The 18,929-nt window shown below is 40.7% G+C and overlaps 1 protein-coding gene across 1 annotated transcript in view; it reads left to right on the forward strand.

The window, feature by feature from the left end:
* Window positions 1-15,452, forward strand: part of st3gal3a (ST3 beta-galactoside alpha-2,3-sialyltransferase 3a) — a 32,190-nt gene extending 16,738 nt beyond the window's left edge. The window contains 4 exon segments of the mRNA XM_054596362.1: window positions 7,127-7,273; window positions 7,660-7,753; window positions 7,756-7,805; window positions 11,894-15,452. Coding sequence (XP_054452337.1) covers window positions 7,127-7,273; window positions 7,660-7,753; window positions 7,756-7,805; window positions 11,894-11,998 — 396 coding nt within the window. The 3' untranslated portion in view covers window positions 11,999-15,452.
* Window positions 15,453-18,929: the final 3,477 nt, after the last annotated feature.

Consider the following 18,929-nt stretch of genomic DNA (forward strand, 5'->3'; position numbering starts at 1 on the left):
GTCCTGTCTACAAGTATACAGATTTTTTTTTTTAACAAATATTTTCCTCTATGTTTTGGCCTCTTGTCCACACTCAAACAGAGGTCTGGGACACCAAAAGGGATATTTTTGAAAACGCCTCCAAAGGTGTAGATGATTAAAAATTGGTTACTTGGGCTTTCATCACCTTACATTGTACACTGAAAGCAGCAATTCCACTTCGTCAGTCCACACATATAAGTCAATTTGTATGAATAATGAAATAATTAGCCGTTGCTTTACTATTGTTTACTATTTGTTCTCTGATATTTGACATATCGTTGATATTGCCATATACAGGCATGTCGAGCGTTTGGAGTCGTTTTACGCGTTCTCGTGTGGACAGAGATATTTTGTAAAATGCAGGTCGTGTGGGCAGAATTTGATTTTAAAACGTAGAGAATAATATCTGTTTAAAAAAAAATAATCTGTATACAGTACCAGTCAAAAGTTTGGACACACCTTCTCATTCAATGGTTTTTCTTTATTTTTTTTTATTTATTTTTTCTACATTGTAGATTAATATTGAAGACATCCAAACTATGAAGGAACACATATGGAATTATGTGGTAAACAAACAAATGCTCAACAAACCAGAATATGTTTTATATTTTAGATTCTTCAAAGTAGTTGAATGAGAAGGTGTGTCCAAACTTTTGACTGGTACTGTATGTGCCTCGAGCTAAATGCCTGATACACTTTTCAAAACTTTTGAAACAAAAGAAACAGTGCATTGATTTGAACATTGTGACTCAGAGGAAACACATTTGAAGTGACGTAACATACAAAGGAAGGGTTGGAACTTGGCATAAACAGCATTACTAATCTTAAAACCTATATTGTTGTTATACTATGCTGGAAGAGAGTTCATAGAATAAATGTTGAGCTGACAACTCTGCTACGTTTTAATCCAGGTCAGAATAATCTGGGCTGCCATGATTGCAACTCAAGGATCCCCAACAAAGACAAGGTAGTACTCTGAATTGAATAACAGCCAAACAGAAGAAAAAAATTCTATTATATTAGATTTCTTTAGCGAATAGCATAGTAGCCTAGAACACCCCCCCCCCCCCCCCCCAACAATGTTCAATGTTAGCGCCGACCTATAGATGGCGATATTTCCCCAGAAATAGAACTTTAGACTGATGGCAAATGACACAAAGGTACTTAGCTATATAATACTTAAAAGAGTCTCTGCTTTTGAGAAAACAGTTGGGGCGGGAGCCCCGAAAGCCCCACCCCCAGCTTCACCCCTGCTAACGCTACTGAGGTTTTAATGCTTTTGTTCAGCATATGTTATATAAAACATCATCCTTGCTGATGGAAAATTAAAAAGTAAATTACAAAATCATAATGCACCACTGAGTACTCAGGCACACTATGCTAAAGTTCAGCACTGGAGCTGAAAGCCTCAGAGCAGCAGACACAAATGAAAGTCTGCCCTCTGTATTTTTCGCTCTTCTATATTTCCATCTCAGTGAGTCGTGTAGTTTAGTGATTTTCAGACCAGCTTGCCATGCTGTTATCCTGTGCTGTGCACAATGAGGCGGTTTGCAAAAAGATCAGAGTGATGCTGCTCATCGCAGATACTCACTTTCAGAAACCTTGGATTGTAGTAGAGAGGGAGGGTTACCTCTCTATGTGATGGTGGAAGTAATAATAACATACCTGCTTATCATTATTGTCCCTCTGTTTAAACTTTTAGTTATTATAAGCCTCAACGTCGACCCGGCTTACCAAGGTTGACTCCTATACTGCTGTGGCTACAGGCTTTATGGTCGGACATGCTTCAGAGGGAATGTAACACATTCCTGCAGCCCGAGTCACAACATACCTGCTCTGTACTCTCTCCACTCCGCCCTGACGGGGAAAACAAACGGGAGTCAAACGCTCACAGAGCTCTGAATACATCTGATAGGAAGTAATGGCTGCCGCTGTGATCAGCCGGTCGTTTCACTGCAGAAGACTCACGCTTTTGGTCTCGTTGAGCTACAAACACACAGTCTACCTGTGTTGACACAGAGTGGTGCTTCTTTCACCTCACAAACAATCTTTTCCATAATTTGCAATGAAAAGTGACTCGGCTAAAAAAGAGCAACAGCCGAATGAACGTTGTTCTTTGCTAATGAGAGAGTGAAAAGAGATGAATGATTAGTTTGCATCATGGACTGTATATAAGAAGTGGACGTAGTCGTGATGTTGGTTTGTGGACTGCTGTTTTGAAGCCAAGAGTTCGGCGTTTTGGCTGTCGCCATCTTGGATTAAGGCTGTCGCCATGTTGTTTTTCTTTGCAACCGATGAACAGAAGTTACCTTTTTTATTTTTTGTGCAGAAAAGTGAGTACAAAACAAGTGCAGACAAGTACATGAACACATATACGACCTAAGACAAAGTAAGACAGGGACCACAACAAAGGGGATATAAGAAAACTGAGGAGAGTAACAGGTTTAGGCTGGGGAGTATGAGAGTGAGAAACGGAGGACCAGCAAATTGTATGTAGATGACTGAGGGAATAAATCAAGAGAGAAGTAGAGTAATTTTCTCATAGACTTCTATACAACCTGAGGAGTCGCCCCCTGATGGACAGTAGAGAGAATGAGAGTTTTAAGACACTTGCACATTGGCTTCACTCAACAGAACCGGAGGTTGCCACCTGGTTTGCGTCAGAGCTTACTGACTCCTTGTATAAAGCACTGGCAGATCTGATACAGTTATATTTGTCCGCTCAATTTATAACAATGAGGATAGAGTAAATAAAGCGCTATACAATTTAATAAGTAACACAAACTGCAGACGTCAAAACAGCCATAAAATTGAATCATCAACTTCTCTAAAATCAGTTTGAACATAGACTTGACATTATAATCTTCGTGACGGGAGGATTTTACAAAAAAAGCACAATCACTACAATTTGTGACAGGAGCTACCGTAGAGTCATTGTTGCTACAGCTCCTATAAGCTGCCTTAAAAGGCAAACTTAAATGTTAAGATAATATGTGTGTCAAGACACTATTTTTAACCACTTTAAGGACACTTAACAGTGAGACAGCGTTTTTTTAATCATCAAGCTTTCCACATATTGACCTTGAATACACTACTTTTTCTGTTTTTCCATCGATTATACCAGCAAAAACACATTTTTAAAAAACTGACTTGAAAGCGTACTCCAGGTATACTTTAGATATTTTATTCCATTGCTTCATTTTGATTGATGCACCTTTGTAGAAGTGATGGCAACTTTTTTTTGCCCTTTGCAAAAGTCTGACTCTCAGTATTGAGAATCCTTCCATGTCTGATGCACGTCAATCCGACTCCAGCCAGAGAGCGGCGTGTGGGGAGTAAGAGACTTCAGCTTCGATGCACATCAGAAAGCAGCTGTCGCTCCGCTGCAGCACCGGAGGGCACAGAAGCAAGCCAGGGCTTCACTGGTGGTGGTCCTAGTCCTGGATCACGTTTCGCCTCCACTGACAGGTGGAGGTCTGTACGCTGTTGCAGCTGTATTGCTGCATCCCTTACCCTTTGTTGTTATCACCAGGCTTGTGTCTGTGTCACAGCGGAAGTGATTAACACTGTTGTCTTTAAGCTATTGCTGCCATCCACACCATGCCCCATCACATTGTCTCTGGGACCTGAGGCCGTTTTTTTACACCTCTAGTCTACCTTTTGATTTTTACACAGGCATTTAAACATGCTCGTAAAACCAACATACTAAAACATTTTCTTTGCTGAGCAACCATAAAACAAAGAACATTCCTCCTCAAAACTGCTTTCTTCGAGCATATGAATGAATTTAGTTGAACAGTTGTTTTTTTTGTGGTATCCTCTGCAATGTACCTACAATGAGGAATCAGGAAACACGCGTGATTTAGTAGTGATTTTGTTCTGTAGATCTTTCGTTGGTGTATCCTTAAATACCTAAATACTGCATGCTTTCAACAAACTGCTTGTCATATTGTCCGACAGTGTCTGAAGCCCTGAAGCCCCCCTCCATTTACACTTTCCTGACTGCAGAATTACAAATCTGCATCAAAGAAAAGACAATCCAAAGCTCTCTGTGCCACAAATCTTCTTCTGTCACTGTTTGTGTGTGCAACTGAGTGCAACGCAAGGAATGCTTCCTTTTTGGAAGATTTTTGTCAAAAAAAGGTATACCCTTTTTTTCCCCCATTTGTATGATTCATTGAGCCAAAGCTGCAGAGACGCACAAAAGACAGAGTGGTTGGAGATAGGTCAGAGAGGCGACGAGACGCCACCAGGAGGAAGCTTGGACAGCAGGTCTTTCACCAATACGTCCATTGTGCTCATTTAGGACAGACTTATCATCTTCAGGAAAAGGTCAGAGCATACTGAGCTCTTTAAACTGCTTTTCTCCGTAATGGACCATGTACGTGGTAAGTAGCATTTGCAGAATGATTCTCTGTTGGCAGTGTTTAAAGGCAGCACAAGACTACTGATTGTGACTTAGTTGGTTGAACTTGTAGTCCTTTGAACTACTAGTTTGGCAGTTTGTCCCAGCTCCTCCTGTCCCTGAACGAGACACTAAGCGAGACACTGAAGTTTCTCGGCACTTTACAGCAGCTCACTGCTCTGCTCCTAAATGCTTACGGTGGGTTACATGAAGACGTCAATTTCATGTATGTACCTGTATGTGTACGACAAATGAAATAGTTGAATAAACAGCAATGGTGTTGAATGGACTTTGAAGCTGATAGACCAGCTTCATTTACAACAACACTTCAGGGCGGGGGGATCAAGTTCCCTCCCCTAGAGCAGTGGAGTGCAGACAGCACACCAGTTAATGGACGTGCACACACACACACACACACACACACACACACACACACACACACACTTACTGGGTATGAACAGGCTGGAGGATGAAGTGTCGGCTGGAGGAAAACTGATGACATCCATCATGGCCGACTTCCTTGGACTAGGTATTTTTATATTATATTAGAGGAGAAGAACTTTGCATATCTTATCTTTAAATAATTGTCTGTTTTCATTTTTTCGTAGAATAACTTTTTAATGATAAAAAAAAAAGTCTGGAGCCATGATGTTCATTTAGATTCAAATAGACCACGTAACAGGGTATGCTTTAGGGCGGGGCTACCTTGTGATTGACAGGTCGCTACCAAGGCACGTCCGCTCTGGAAGTGGTCTGTGTTTTCGTCTTATAACGTCATCCCTTTCACATTGTTTTTTCACTTCATGAAAGTTCATAGTAACATTTTGGTTGCCTAAAAATTCAGTGATCAATCGTACTTTGCTTCTCCCTCTTGTGTCACCTCTGCTTGGGAAATAACCAAGATGCCGACCGCCAAAAACCAAGATTGTGCCACAGAACCATGATGAAAAATTCCCAAACCAATAGTTGATGTCCCGGTGACTGATTCCACTTGTTATGTACAGTCTATGATATGTACTAAAGTTAGTTGACTTAGACTTCATTAAAGGGATGTGAGAATTGCTTGTCATTTGATCCCGTCTGCTATGTGCAGATGGGTTTTCCACAGACTGGTGTCCTCCCAGTGCTGCCAGCAGAGTGGTGGCGTTGGGTTTCCCACTCCGACAGAAGAGCAAAATGTTCTCAGTCGGACAGGATTACCACCTGATCTGTCAGTCGCAGCTCACAGTCTTACAGGGCAACATCGCTATGCTAGTAAGCTAATAGCTCATAGCTCATATCACTGCTGTTGGGTTTCTCCCTCGTCTTCCCTCCAGCATACCTGAGCGAACGGAGAGGCAGGTATCCCAGTAACTGTTCATAAATAGACATCAGGACCGCCGGGCAGACTGCTGGTAATTAGGGTAATGGCCCCAGGTATACTGATACAGGGTCTTCCTCCTCTGACTGGCTTTGTTTGCTCCGCTTGTTTTTCATCAGCGTTTTAATGGCGTTGACCGCTCCCCCCCAGGCCTCAACTGAGGATATTGCTTTCCCTGGGCTGCTTGAGCACCATCATATTTTCCACCCTTGTCCACTTTGCACACCATCCTGCCAGGTGATGGTTGTAAGAACTGATAAATAATTTACCATGTGAATACTAATGGTAGGTATTCATCATTAGTACACGATGGAAGTCATTGTCAAACTGTGTCATCTGTAAAATATCCCACTCATCATGTATTGGTTGGGCTGTAATCAAATCTCAAACATTCCTTAGTTGCAACATTTTTATTTTATACTTCTTTGTTGCTTTAAACCTTAGCAAAGGATTAAAACAGGAGAGCAGTCACTATAAAATGATTGTTTATGAGCTGTTAACTCCTATAATATTTAAATTAAATGTAGATAGTATATCCCAATGAATGTGAATGGGCCCAACTTTGTTCCCACACTTAAAGCTGCATTAAATGGGTTTTGGCCAGAAGATAAACAGCCCTGACATATTATCAGCTTTTAATAGCTAACATGTTACCATACTGTTATATACCTATTTACACATTACACCGAGCAAAAAGCCCAATAGTCACTCTCCTCTTCGCTTTGTTCTTGGTCTCCACCAACTCCAGAGAAAATATCTGTCTGTTTATGGACCAGCTAGTCTCTAACTGAGACTTTCTGCTTTTCCTATGTGTCTGCTGTGCAGGTGGTGGGCTTATAAAAGCTTTTACACTGAAAACAGCTGCTTGCTGCTGCTGGAAACTCAGTTGTTTAGAGCTGTGAGACTCAACCAAAATAGTAAATATGCCATAAAACCAAAATGATGAGCCTAGAGAGGCTTAAAAGCCTTTTAATGATTCTATTAAAAGTCACATTAGTAAACAGAAAAAGTATTGAACTCTTGAGAAGTCCACAAGCTTGTTCACTACTGATATAATGGCAATGTTTCTTTATTCTGCTGTTAATGTAATTACTTAATTACATGATTTATTTGGCTTAATTAAAAAATTTCTAAAGCAATATACTGTTTTAATATGCCCTATTAAAAAACTGGGCCACTAAGCTTTTTGTAAAATGACTTGCACATTGCTCTTGATTTTGTATCATTTTCATTGTGAACAGTGGTTTAGCTGCATTTGTTGATATGATGGCCTTTTACTGTACTTGTACATTTTGTGCAGTGTAAGGGTCACACTCATTTCCTAACTCTCTGTGTCTCAGCACAGCACTGATGGATTCTGGAAGTCGGTGGCCAAGCAGGTTCCAAGGGAGCCCAGCGACATGCGCATCCTGAACCCCTACTTCATCCAGGAGGCCTCCTTCAAGCTCATCGGCTTGCCTCACAACAATGGACAGATGGGCAGAGGGGTGAGAGACCAGCAGTCACTTTCCTTTCAGCACTCGGGTTGAGAAGTAGCAGGAACAGCTCGAGCCGTTTCACACGGCTGCAAGCTAATGGTCGAGGCTGGAGCCTCTGGTAGCCGACTCCACCGTCTGTCTGTTTGCATTACCGAGGCCTCTGTGAACATACAGCAGAGGCTTCAGGGTGCCGGGCACCCGGCCCGCAAACACAGTCTGAAAACAACGTGTTACCATTAGGCTGTTATAAATAGAACCGTTCTTCAGATTTCACATCTGCAACATCTCCACACAATAACCGTACAGTTTAAACAACACTGTTCACCACATTCTCCACATGTTCTAGGATACACTACCTGGATCGCTTTCAAACACATTTTTGTCTGTTTTTTCAGAATATCCCCACCCTGGGGTCGGTCGCCATAACTATGGCCCTCCATAACTGTGACGAAGTAGCAGTGGCTGGATTCGGCTACAACATGAGCACCCCCACGCCCCTCTGCACTATTATGAGAAGATCAGGATGGCAGCCATCAAAGAGGTAATAAGTGTTTCTCAATCAATTTTAATTATCTCATTCTCAGTACAGGCTTTCCATTTCTCCTCATCAGTGCCCAGCCAGTGTCTCAAAGTACGAGATTTCTTTTTGAGCCATTTCCCGGTGATCGCTTTCTCATTCCCCTCTAACAGAACTTTAACCAGATATCATTTTGCACGTTGAACATTTTCCCTTGTCAGATCGCCTAGATGCAACACCACAATTGTCTTTGGTGATTCAAACCCCAGTTTCAAATCCTTTGAGTTGATTGGATTGCTTAAAAGTGGGCGTGGTTTAGGGAATACAGCGCTATACACTGAATTGAGGCTCATTCTCTGTTCACAATACGAGCCGCCGTAGACTGTATAAAAGAAGTGGACGTAGTCATGGTGAGGTCAACTGCCTATTAAAGCCTCAAGTTTTTTGTTTTGGCCGTCTCCATCATGGATTAAGGACGTCGCCATCATTGCTTTGCAACTAGTAAACCAAAGTGGCCACGGATGGACCCGGGGAGGGAAGACACTGTGGTTGAGACGCTGTATACGGCTCTGGTAGAGACCTCTCAATCACAAGGTAGCCCCGCCCTAAAACATACCCTGCTTTATGGTCTATTAGACTCTAAATGGAGCATCATTTACTAAATGAAGATCATGCTGTATTGAAAAAGATTTGAAACTAGAGATTGAGACCATAAACTCATGTTTACTGAGGGAATAAATCAAGAGAGAAGTAGAGTCATTTTCTCATAGACTTCTATACAACCAGAGGAGTCGCCCCCTGATGGCCGTTGGAGAGAATGCAGCTTTAAGACACTTCCACTTTGGCTTCAATGAGGTTAAATTAGCTTCAAACTGAGGCCTGCCACCTCTCGCTGTGTGACGCACTACAAATCTGGTCTCTGTCTCCAATCATATGGTTTCGTCTCGTATGAAAATAATGATAATGTTGTTAGCCAGTATTATACTATTTACTGACATAACTACGTCAACGAGTGCTAGAGCGACACTGGCCCATCATGGCTGTTTTGTTGCCTTTGTCACCACTAGTGTGAACACAGCATTAGACGCTAAAAATAAGTCTGAAAAAGGTTTCACAAATGACGATTTTTTTTTAAATCGCTATATATTTTTATTAGTAGCCTAAATTTGTGAAGGACTCTGTCTGACTTTACGAACTCTGTGTTGTGAAGTGAATTTACAGTTTAACTTGATGATTCATCCCCTCAATCGACCCGCTATTTCCCCACACATTTTTGCTCCTAATGGACTGAATACTCCCACACAATATCACAACCCCCAAATTTGTTAGCATTCTGACCAATCCCTCGACCAACATCTCATTTGTAAGTTTATGAAAGGTTTACGCTGCACAGGAAAAGTTTACTGTGACCTTTTCTCTCATTTAAAATGCCTCTCAGGAAGGGATTTACCCAGCATGCAGCGTAGTGGCCTGTGTATGAAATCTCAAGTGTATCAACGTTGCTGGGTGCTGGTTTTTGAGAGCGGCACAGTCACGGCGCACTACATACGCCGTCTATGTTGTCGCTCGCTCCACTTCACCTTCTCACAGTCTCCAGCCTGCTCATAAATCACTCTTAGCCCAGGTTTCTGAGACAGACATGCAATCCCCTTCATCCAATTTTTCACCGACTGCCACGGACTTGTGTTTCAGCCGGAAGAGGCACAGAGCCGCTCGGCCGCCGACCCCTGGCATGTATAATTGAGACAGGAGAGAAGTTAGCTCATTTCTACGGTCCTCCATTAGCCCAAATAGGCCGATCCGACCCGAACACCGAAGTCATGATGTTTATAATCTTTTTTTAATCAGAGCGTAAAAATTCAATGAGCGATTCATTGTTTTTGCATTAAAATTATCATTACAAAAAGGGAAACAAATTGCAAGAGCCACAATTTTGCCCAAGAAGACTGGTCTTTTGTCAAAAGAAAAAATAATTTCAAAAAATGTCACAAGGGTTGTGGGACTAATAAATAAGCGGAATGTCTTCCATATTCTTTTGTTTACCATTTAAATCTGCAGTTCCCTTTAAGGCCACATGAGAGAGCCTGAATGTTTGTATTGTTCTGAAAACTATAACATTGAATCTAATGAGAAAGCAAGCGTACAATCTGTTTGCTTAACTGATGAGAGAGAAAAAATGAGAGCCTTTTAACTGTGGCTAATTGTAAGTGTTTGATAAAGTAAATTATAAAGTATTGTGTCATCAATAATGCATTCATAAAACGGAGTCGTGATCTATCAAACCTATATCTCTTCAAAACGACCTGATTACCTTTTCAAGATAATCTCAGGTGATGAGGAAATGGCAGTAAAAATGGTCAGGAACATTCATTTACGCACAAATTTGCTTTTCTAAGGAGCCTATTGTCAATTGGGTTGCAATGGTGCGTCATTTGTTAAAAAGTAGGTCCCCAGAAACAAAGATTGGGAAACACTGATAACACAGGTAGCCCAGTGGATGTCGAGTTGTTGACGGTGTGGACATTTAAACTTTTAAACACATTTTATTGTTTCAAGCTCCAATTAAAAACGTTGCTATATGCACTTTGGCATCTCTGAGTCATGTCTCAATTTTTGCTCAAAGAAAAAACCTTGATATCAATAGTGATGTTATCTTGGGTTGCAACTAATTTATTTTAATTGTCGATTAATCTGCTGATCATTTTCTCAAGTAATTGAGTTGTCATTTAGTATCAAAAATGTCAAATAATAATAAAAATTAAAAAAAGTCTGGAGTCAGGTCACTTTCTCATTTGTCTTGTTTTATCTGAACCAAAAGCTGTGAACCAAAAGCTGTATAGATATAAATTAAGTTTCAAATGATATCAGTGTTTGCTGGCGACCAAACTTTCTATGATCCAGTACCCAGAGACGAATCATGTAGACAAACCAGTAGAGCATGCAAAAAGCCAACATATGTCAATAGATGACGACTTAGAAAAATAAAGGAATCAGCAAGGCAGAAGTAATCGACAACATTTTATCAAACTAGTGTTAGCGAGCTTCACCTCTGGATTCAATTACCTTCTTATCGTATATATAATAATTATCTAGTTAGCAAGGTTACTGACAAGTATCCTACAGATGCCTTTGCCTGCCTCTGGTCATCACACAACCTTCACCTCCCATACAGAGATGCAAGGAGAAACGAGAGCGTACGTGTTCTCTTACAGCACTAATACCAGGCCTGGGATCAGATGTCATTGTCCAGGTATATCAAATGTGAATACCAGGCGGATATTAGCCGCGCCGACTCTCCAGGAATACGGGCCGATCAAGCTGGGCAGTTTAACAATTTCAAGCTAATCTCAGAGCCTAAAGCAAAGAACCAACTCATTATCAATGAATCACTAACTTTGACATTTGTTCCGAATGAGCACAGCACCTTCGCAATGCTGTGTTTCCACTGAAGACAAGTATCCCGTCAGTTGAGGGGGGATTATCAGCTGATCGGCGTAGCGATAATAGGTGATAATAGCATGGCTATTATAATTATATTATTGGATGGTTTGCACATGATTTCCACGTTTCGCTCTATTGACGATCATCTCTGACCACTCAGTGGCCAGCTCCCTTGGAACCTCCACCAAGGTGGTACCCAAAAAGTACCAGGTACCATCCACAACTTTAGCTTATGGAAACATGAAAACAAGCTTCTAATGTGTGAAGAACTGAACTGGACTGCTTGGTGGAAACGCGGCTTAAGTAAAATTTAAAAGTCACTGCTGAAGGATCCACCAGGAGAAAGTAGTTAGACCCAGCAGACCCCTGTAGGTTACGGCATCATTTAGAGTGTGTTTGCATTGGGTCAGCTTGCAGTAATTAATGATAAAAAAGAGTAAGTGTTAAAACCAAAGAGTTATGCAGTATGACCAAGCCACGAGCATCATCGTCCTAAGCCCGGTGAGAAAACGTTGTTAGCATTTTCTCCCTAAAAAATATGTGTATCAATACCCACGATGCCCATGATATTAGTGAGGCATATGGAAACATAGCTTAGGTGTACTGTGCTGTCTACAATAAATCCACAGCACCCACCGTCTCGTTCCTGTGTGTCTCTGTCCCCTCTGCAGTCCTGGACTCACAACATATCTAGAGAGAAGGAGTTCCTGCAGAAGTTGGTGAAGGCTGGAGTCATCCAGGACTTGACCAACGGGATCTGCGGTGCAGGATGCTGATGGTCCTCACTCGGCATCACAATGGATGGATGGATGGATGGATGGATGGATGGATGGATGGATGGATGGATGCAGCGCTGTGCTCACCCTCCACCTGCTTCCAGCCCCTGAGGAGGACAACTCAAGGCTCCCTAGGCCGTGTTCCCATCAGAGAGTCCCATGCACTTTGTGTTTATATGAGCCTCATTGACCAGAACACACTGCCCCAGAGTTGGATATTAACATTTTGCAAGCTATCTGCCTCTGTATTTAGCTCGACCTTGTTGCAGGTTATTGTATATTTATATGGATTTGATGCCCTGGCTCAAGGGGTACGTCCGCGGTGTGTGGGGAGCAAACCAGCGACCAGACCAGGCTGCCCTCCTTTTAGAACTACTGCAGGCAGGGGGAGAGGAGGCGAGGAGGAAGATGATGGGTTTAAGTATTGAGCATGTGCCAAGAATACCTCTACAAGTGTCCTTCTGCTCGCGCATCTGAATGTAATCTGCATCAAACGTATAGTATTTTTTATTTTTATGTCCTCCAGTTTCTGCGTGACTCAGCCGTCCTGGACTAGACATCTGTGGGTAGATCCACTCTATATCAGAGCAACATGGCAATCATCAGAGCTTGTTTACTGGAGTCGGTCAGAGTCCGTATGAAGCTAGAAGGCTGTAGATTGCAAGCTAATGAGAACTGCCTCAGCATGAACATAGTTTGAGTTTATTTGGGCAATTTTAAAAATACCCAAACATAACAGAGTTAACATATAATAAAGCCTCCTCCTAAATAATGACCCTCAAATGCAGAAGAGTCACACCATGTTTGTTCTTGACTAGGCAGCATGATACTACGATCTTACCCCCCAATGTGTACTAGATGTGGCTGATCCGCATTTAGCTTCCAATGTGGACGGCAGCAACGCAAAATTCACTGCGGAATGTACATATTTATTCGCAATTGACTAGACAACTGTTTATGATATGATGCATTTAGTTTGCTACTGACTTTGTCTTAATGTACACTATTGGTCAAAAGTGTGGAATCAGCTGTTAAACTGATGTTCTTCTTTCATTCAGTAATAACTAGTATAACAGAGAAGTACTGTATACTGTATAATTCAGACACTAAATGTGAAGTAGTTTTGGCCCCAAAAGATGAAGAATGAAGTGATATTAACTTCCATTTAGTCCACGCCCCCACTGTTTTGCATGACAGAGGCGAAATCTGTTGGAACCTGATTTTTTTGTTTTTTCCAGTACAGAAAAAACAAAATATGACCCTTGATCATTATTAAACCACAACGGTGCAATTGGGCTCTCAATATTAAATTTGCTCGTCCTCTCAGCCCTCTTACTGTACCCATCAAGCATTTTTTTGGTGAGGAGATTCCAAACTTTTGAACTGTTGTGTACAAACACCAAAACTGCTAGTTTTTCTTGTTTCTGTCACCAATCATAAATGAGCTGCAACATTTTTTTATTTTCTGTAAAACACAAACAATATTGAAATGTGTTTGTTGAAGAACAAACATTGTTCTTCAACAAACACTCCCAGTGAACATGTGAACTGTAACAGAGACGCGACGAAGCTGTGGTGCAACCAGAACGTGCTTAGCAGCATCTAGAGGACATGAAAGTCCAGTTTTATGTATGACTTGCATCTCGGATCAAACTGCTGAGTGTCACTGTTGTGTAGGCCAGACAAGTTTTTGAATTATACAATACATGTTCAGGGTCAGAGTATTTGACCGGCGTATCTTTAAGATTGAATAATCACTTTTTCTTCCTATCTCATCAGCCCGTGTTTACCGCATTACACACAAAGAAGATGTTGTTATAATAGTAAGAAAGTGAAGTAAATCACAGATGTTTCTATCCTAATGTCGGCCATGCAAAATGATTTTCTTGCATGACTGGTAAATTAATCATATCACAAACCTGGGCCTTGTTAATCAGACAGGGATGGGTTTTGCTCGATTTGACTGTGGGTGATTTGACACGTTTGGATTTTTTAATTCTTCAACCCTGGCATGAAATTCATCTTGAGCTGTTGTCATAGCAACATGTCCTACAGCTCAAGCTGCATTGTGACAAGATCAAGGTGAGCCCCAAACATGAAGTTAGTTTGAGAAACAAATGACTCTTATTAATATGGTTGTGAATAGAAACATATCGGTAGGATTCAGATTTTATATAAAAACCTTGGGATCTGTTGGGACTGTCTTTATATAGCGCTTTTCTAGTCTTTATGACCCCTCAAAGCCCTTTTCACTGTGCTTTGCACTGCCCTCTCCTGGTTCCAGTCCTACCTCTCCTACAGACACCAACTCATCACAAACAACAACTGCGACCAATGAAAAGTTCCTGTCACCCATGGTGTCCCCCAGGGTTCAGTGCTTGGTCCCCTTCTCTTCATCCAATACATGCTACCATAAGGACAGATGCTCCGCCGCCATGGCCTACAGTTTCACTGTTATGCTGATGACACTTAACTTTACCTCTCCTCCAAGACCATCACTGCGGCAGTATCTGTTCAAGCGATCACCCCAGTCCAAGAACCTCCACTGGCACCAAGTTAAACACGGGATAAACTTAGATCCTACTCACCACCAATACGGCCCGCAACAACCTTGTTCTTCCTTGTTGATACCATTTATTCTAATACTTACTTAATTTATTCTTGATTTTTTTCTGTCTGTATTAAAGAGTTTACTGCTTGTTTTTCAGTATGTAAAGGGTCTTTGAGGACTTTGAAAAGCGCTATATAAACCTGAAGTATTATTATTAATACACAAGCCAGCATGTATGACATGTAGGCTGCAGGGGAAAGGGATCCTACCATCAAAAAATGACTTTAGCACTGAACAATAATTTTGCATTGACTTGAAGGCATAGGGCAAAGTTATGTTGATGTTGACTTCAGACTCACTGTGATCTCACTCTCTTCTAATCATTGCCCAGAATAATAGCAGAACACCAAAACGTTCCCCACTATCACTTCACTAGGCCCTGTCAAGGGCTGCTATCTCAGGCCCCTCAGCCGTCAGTCACAATCAGTGTTACTATCAAAGACATGAATTGAGCTTTATGAATCTATCACTTTATTAAGATCAACTGTATAATGAAATCTGTTTGTGTTGCTTTATACACTCTGGCTAAGTTTGAGCTCACCTTGCTGTAGGCGTTTGTGGACTTGATGATGGTCAGATGCTCAGGCCAAAGTATTCATATCTTTGTCAGCTGTGTAAAAGAACATGTTAAAGAATAAAGATATATGTGATCCTGTATTTATAACATGTTTGTCGGGTTTTTTTGTTCAATCAAATTGTGTTTATCAACAAAGAATTGTATGCTGACAGTAAGAGCACAGCAGATAGTGTTCAAATACCAACAGCAAGTCATGTGATACAAGGAACACAACCAAGCTGAAGTTTTCTCTGATTAGAGTCTCTCCAATTGTTAAAATAAATAATAAAAAATCATAATTTCACAATTTTTATGTTGGCACTGTCCGTCATTTCTTTCAGTCAGTTCAGATAGTCTTGTACCACCACGTTATCTTTTCTTTCATTTATCTTAATGGTTGAGCTTTATTACCGGACAAGAAATAGGAGCAGTCAGACCATCAAACAGGTTGGAGACAAGCAAAGAGTTCTTCGAGATTATATAAAACATTTTTTTTTTTTTCAGGAGGTCAAAGTAAAAATGAGCACACCTGAAATGTTACTAACAATCCCCCATTGTCCACTACAAAACTACAGAAAGTACCGTAGGTCCAAGTTTAGGCAGGAAGTGGAGGATTAAACTGTGATGGATGTTTACAACCTACAGTTTGGCTTTTTTCTTTTTTCTTTTTTGTCTTCTTTTTATGGATATTTCTTTGTTTCCTTTAGTCATGCATGACCTTTTTACGAAAAAAGGTAGCAATTGTCACTGGTTCTGCTTTGGTTTTCCTACCACTGAGTGAAAAAAACTTTTCTACATATCCTCGAAATTTAATTGGCTAATTATAGCCCAATTTTAGACCAAAACGTTGGGTTTTTTTCTATTTTAACACCTTGCAAACATTTTCTAGGCCCCTCCCCTTGCTGCTACTCTGTCCAGCTGTCAGAGCTACAATGGAGCCCACACTGCCACTAAGTGAAGTCACTATAGAAGTATTTAGTCTTTAGATTAAACAAAAATGCTTTCATGGTCTTTGCCTCTCTATCCTTTCCTTCTGTTTCTGTTTTCTGTTCTGAGTTTACACACACACACACACACACACACACACACACACACACACACACACACACACACACACACACATATATTGAACTTAACAAAAAGCGATTTCAGAGGGAAGCGGACAGAAGGGACTATCTGTGTCAGAAGATATATATATCTCCAGGATGTCAAACTGATTCAGCAGAGGAAAAAGGTTAAAAAGATAAAGATAAAAGCTAAAGCTACAGGTCACAGTGTAAAAGTGAACCATCACATCACCTGGAGATCGAGACAGAAGAGATTAAGGAACAACACCGTTCCTGTAAAGTTCGGTAGGTCTTTATTCACTGTCTTTGAACACTGTTCATTAAAAAACAAAAGCAGCATGTGTACGCATTCAGTATAACTTCAGTAGCTAGCGTAGCATATAAGTGCTTAGCTAGTTAATGATATGCTAACGTACTCTGCTCATGTTAGCTCCACAGGTTTTTATGTAGAAACATAACATTTTAGAAACATACATCTCCTTCCAACCTCTCCAGGTAACGAGTATCACTCTTACACAACGTTTAAACACGACTGCCTCCAAATCCACTACACCAGCCTGAAAATGAGGTAACTCTGAGCTGGCCGATGCCACACTATGATTGGCCATTCGGCGTTCAAGGGGCGGGAACCAGAAAAGGGTCAATTGTAACATTGAATACATGAATACATATATTCATTCTTATTTTGTTAGTTTATTTGATGATCTATTGTTAAAATACAATGCTTCCAATAGCAGATGTGTAGGCGTGTTGTGAATTGATTGGATAAAGAGATGTAGTGTAAAAAATTGTGGAACAAAAAGCACAGCCGACGGAGCTACATTTCACGTAGCAGAAACAACATGAGCCTATGTTCAAGATGAACTAAAGAAATGTGCAACTAAATCAGTTATGTCTGAGATTAAAAAGAGTACACTTCAGAGGGGTAGTAGTGCAAACAGGCTTTGACCCTTTCTTCGTCAGTGTCAAAATCAAAAACACATCTCTTTGTTCAGAGAGCCTGGTGTAGAAGCTTACTTACTAAGTTTAAATTTCAGTATGTGTGAGTGTTTGTCCTGCTGTCATACTTGAATTTCCAAAGCCAATGACTGGACCTCAGTGAACACTGTCTGACAGAACCCGGGTGGGATCTCTGCACTAGCATCAATACAAATCACATTTGCATCTAGAAAAAATCCAAGGCCAAGTCGCAAGGGGAAATTGTTGGTATTGAACGTTTCTTCGATGTCGAGGTTCTGTTTTTTGTTTATTGTGCGTTCCGTCAGAGCAAGTGTATGTCGAACAACCGTTTTTGATGTTTCTTGAAATGGCGTGCTGTTGGGATGACATTTTTTTGTAGGGCAACCAGGGAAATTAGCATCACAATGGAAACCTTGATGAAAGCCAATGGGATTTTTCCATTGGACTATAACAGAAAATAAACTCTCTGGCAAACAAACGTTTATGATAACTATATGTTTTGTTCAGCAAGATAATCCCCCCAAATGAAGGGTAAATACAATTGCTAAAAGTAAAACTCTAACGTTAGGCTGTAAAGGAACTACACCACGGTCGCAATACTTCACGTCACCACCAAGACGCTAAAGGCGCAATAATTGGTTTGATGACGTTTTAAAGTCCCATTAGGCACATTTTACGTTCTTATGCTCGTTATGGAACATTACGTAAGAAAATATGTTTAGTGTGGTGACATTTATCGTATCCCATAGTTTGCAGAAACATACAATGCCAAATGGCTTGTAAGATGAGGATGTTTGTGCAGTGTTGGCGACTACAATTTTACTAAAGTGCCAGCGCTGCAGTAGACGTCCTGTTGTTCACACTGACCATCTGAGCTCCAGTCACAGTAACCAGGTGCTGTATTATAAGCAGCAGCCAGATGTTTATGAGTGAATGGATGGTAAACATGAAGGCTTCGGTGAGTCACTGTGTGTTGAGTCAAGTAAAGGCAGAGTCATCCGTGTTACACTGTAATGACCACTTAGTGACCACAAACAAGCTAAGTGAAACCTCTTGTCGTCATATTAGTCTTTCTCATCACAGAGCCCCTATTGATGTGATAGAGGAATACTATGTTCTGCAAAAGCCTCTCATTTTCTCAAAGAAACATCTCATAATCTTAGTAATTATAGTAAACTCGAGAAAACAAAGAATTAGTCCCACATCATTTCCGGTAAAGACAAAATGTTCAACTGTTTCAGTGAGCACTTTGTTTCCTCTGGCTTTTTATTTGAGTCTGTTTACCCAGTCCTCCCACAGTCTGTTAAATATGAATCAGTTAACCCTGTAGTCAGTCATCACATATTTAACTGTAGACAGATTTCTGTCTTTGAGGTACAAAATTCTCTAAAGCTTTTTTAGTACAAGCAAATCAGATTGTCCTGACAATAAAAACCCTTCAGTCTGAAAATAATAATAAAAAAATAAAATGAAAAATTAAGCGCACTACTCTGCATCTCTTATCATTGATCTGCCAGACTTACCTTTGTGAAAAAATTGTATATGACAGAAGTGGGGATATTTATTAAGCCTGTCACAAATTTCCATCATGGTGCATAATTCAGCAATTCTTCCATTTAGGAAATTGTTTACCAAGAGTGAAATGTAAATGAGCTATTCAGTATGTAAGGCAATCTTTTTTGAATAGCTTAGTGGTATCCGCTCAATAAAAAGATCAGTGATTAAGGAAAAACGATT

The sequence above is a fragment of the Anoplopoma fimbria genome, chromosome 3 (assembly GCF_027596085.1).
Source record: "Anoplopoma fimbria isolate UVic2021 breed Golden Eagle Sablefish chromosome 3, Afim_UVic_2022, whole genome shotgun sequence".
Classification (NCBI taxonomy): Eukaryota; Metazoa; Chordata; class Actinopteri; order Perciformes; family Anoplopomatidae; genus Anoplopoma; species Anoplopoma fimbria.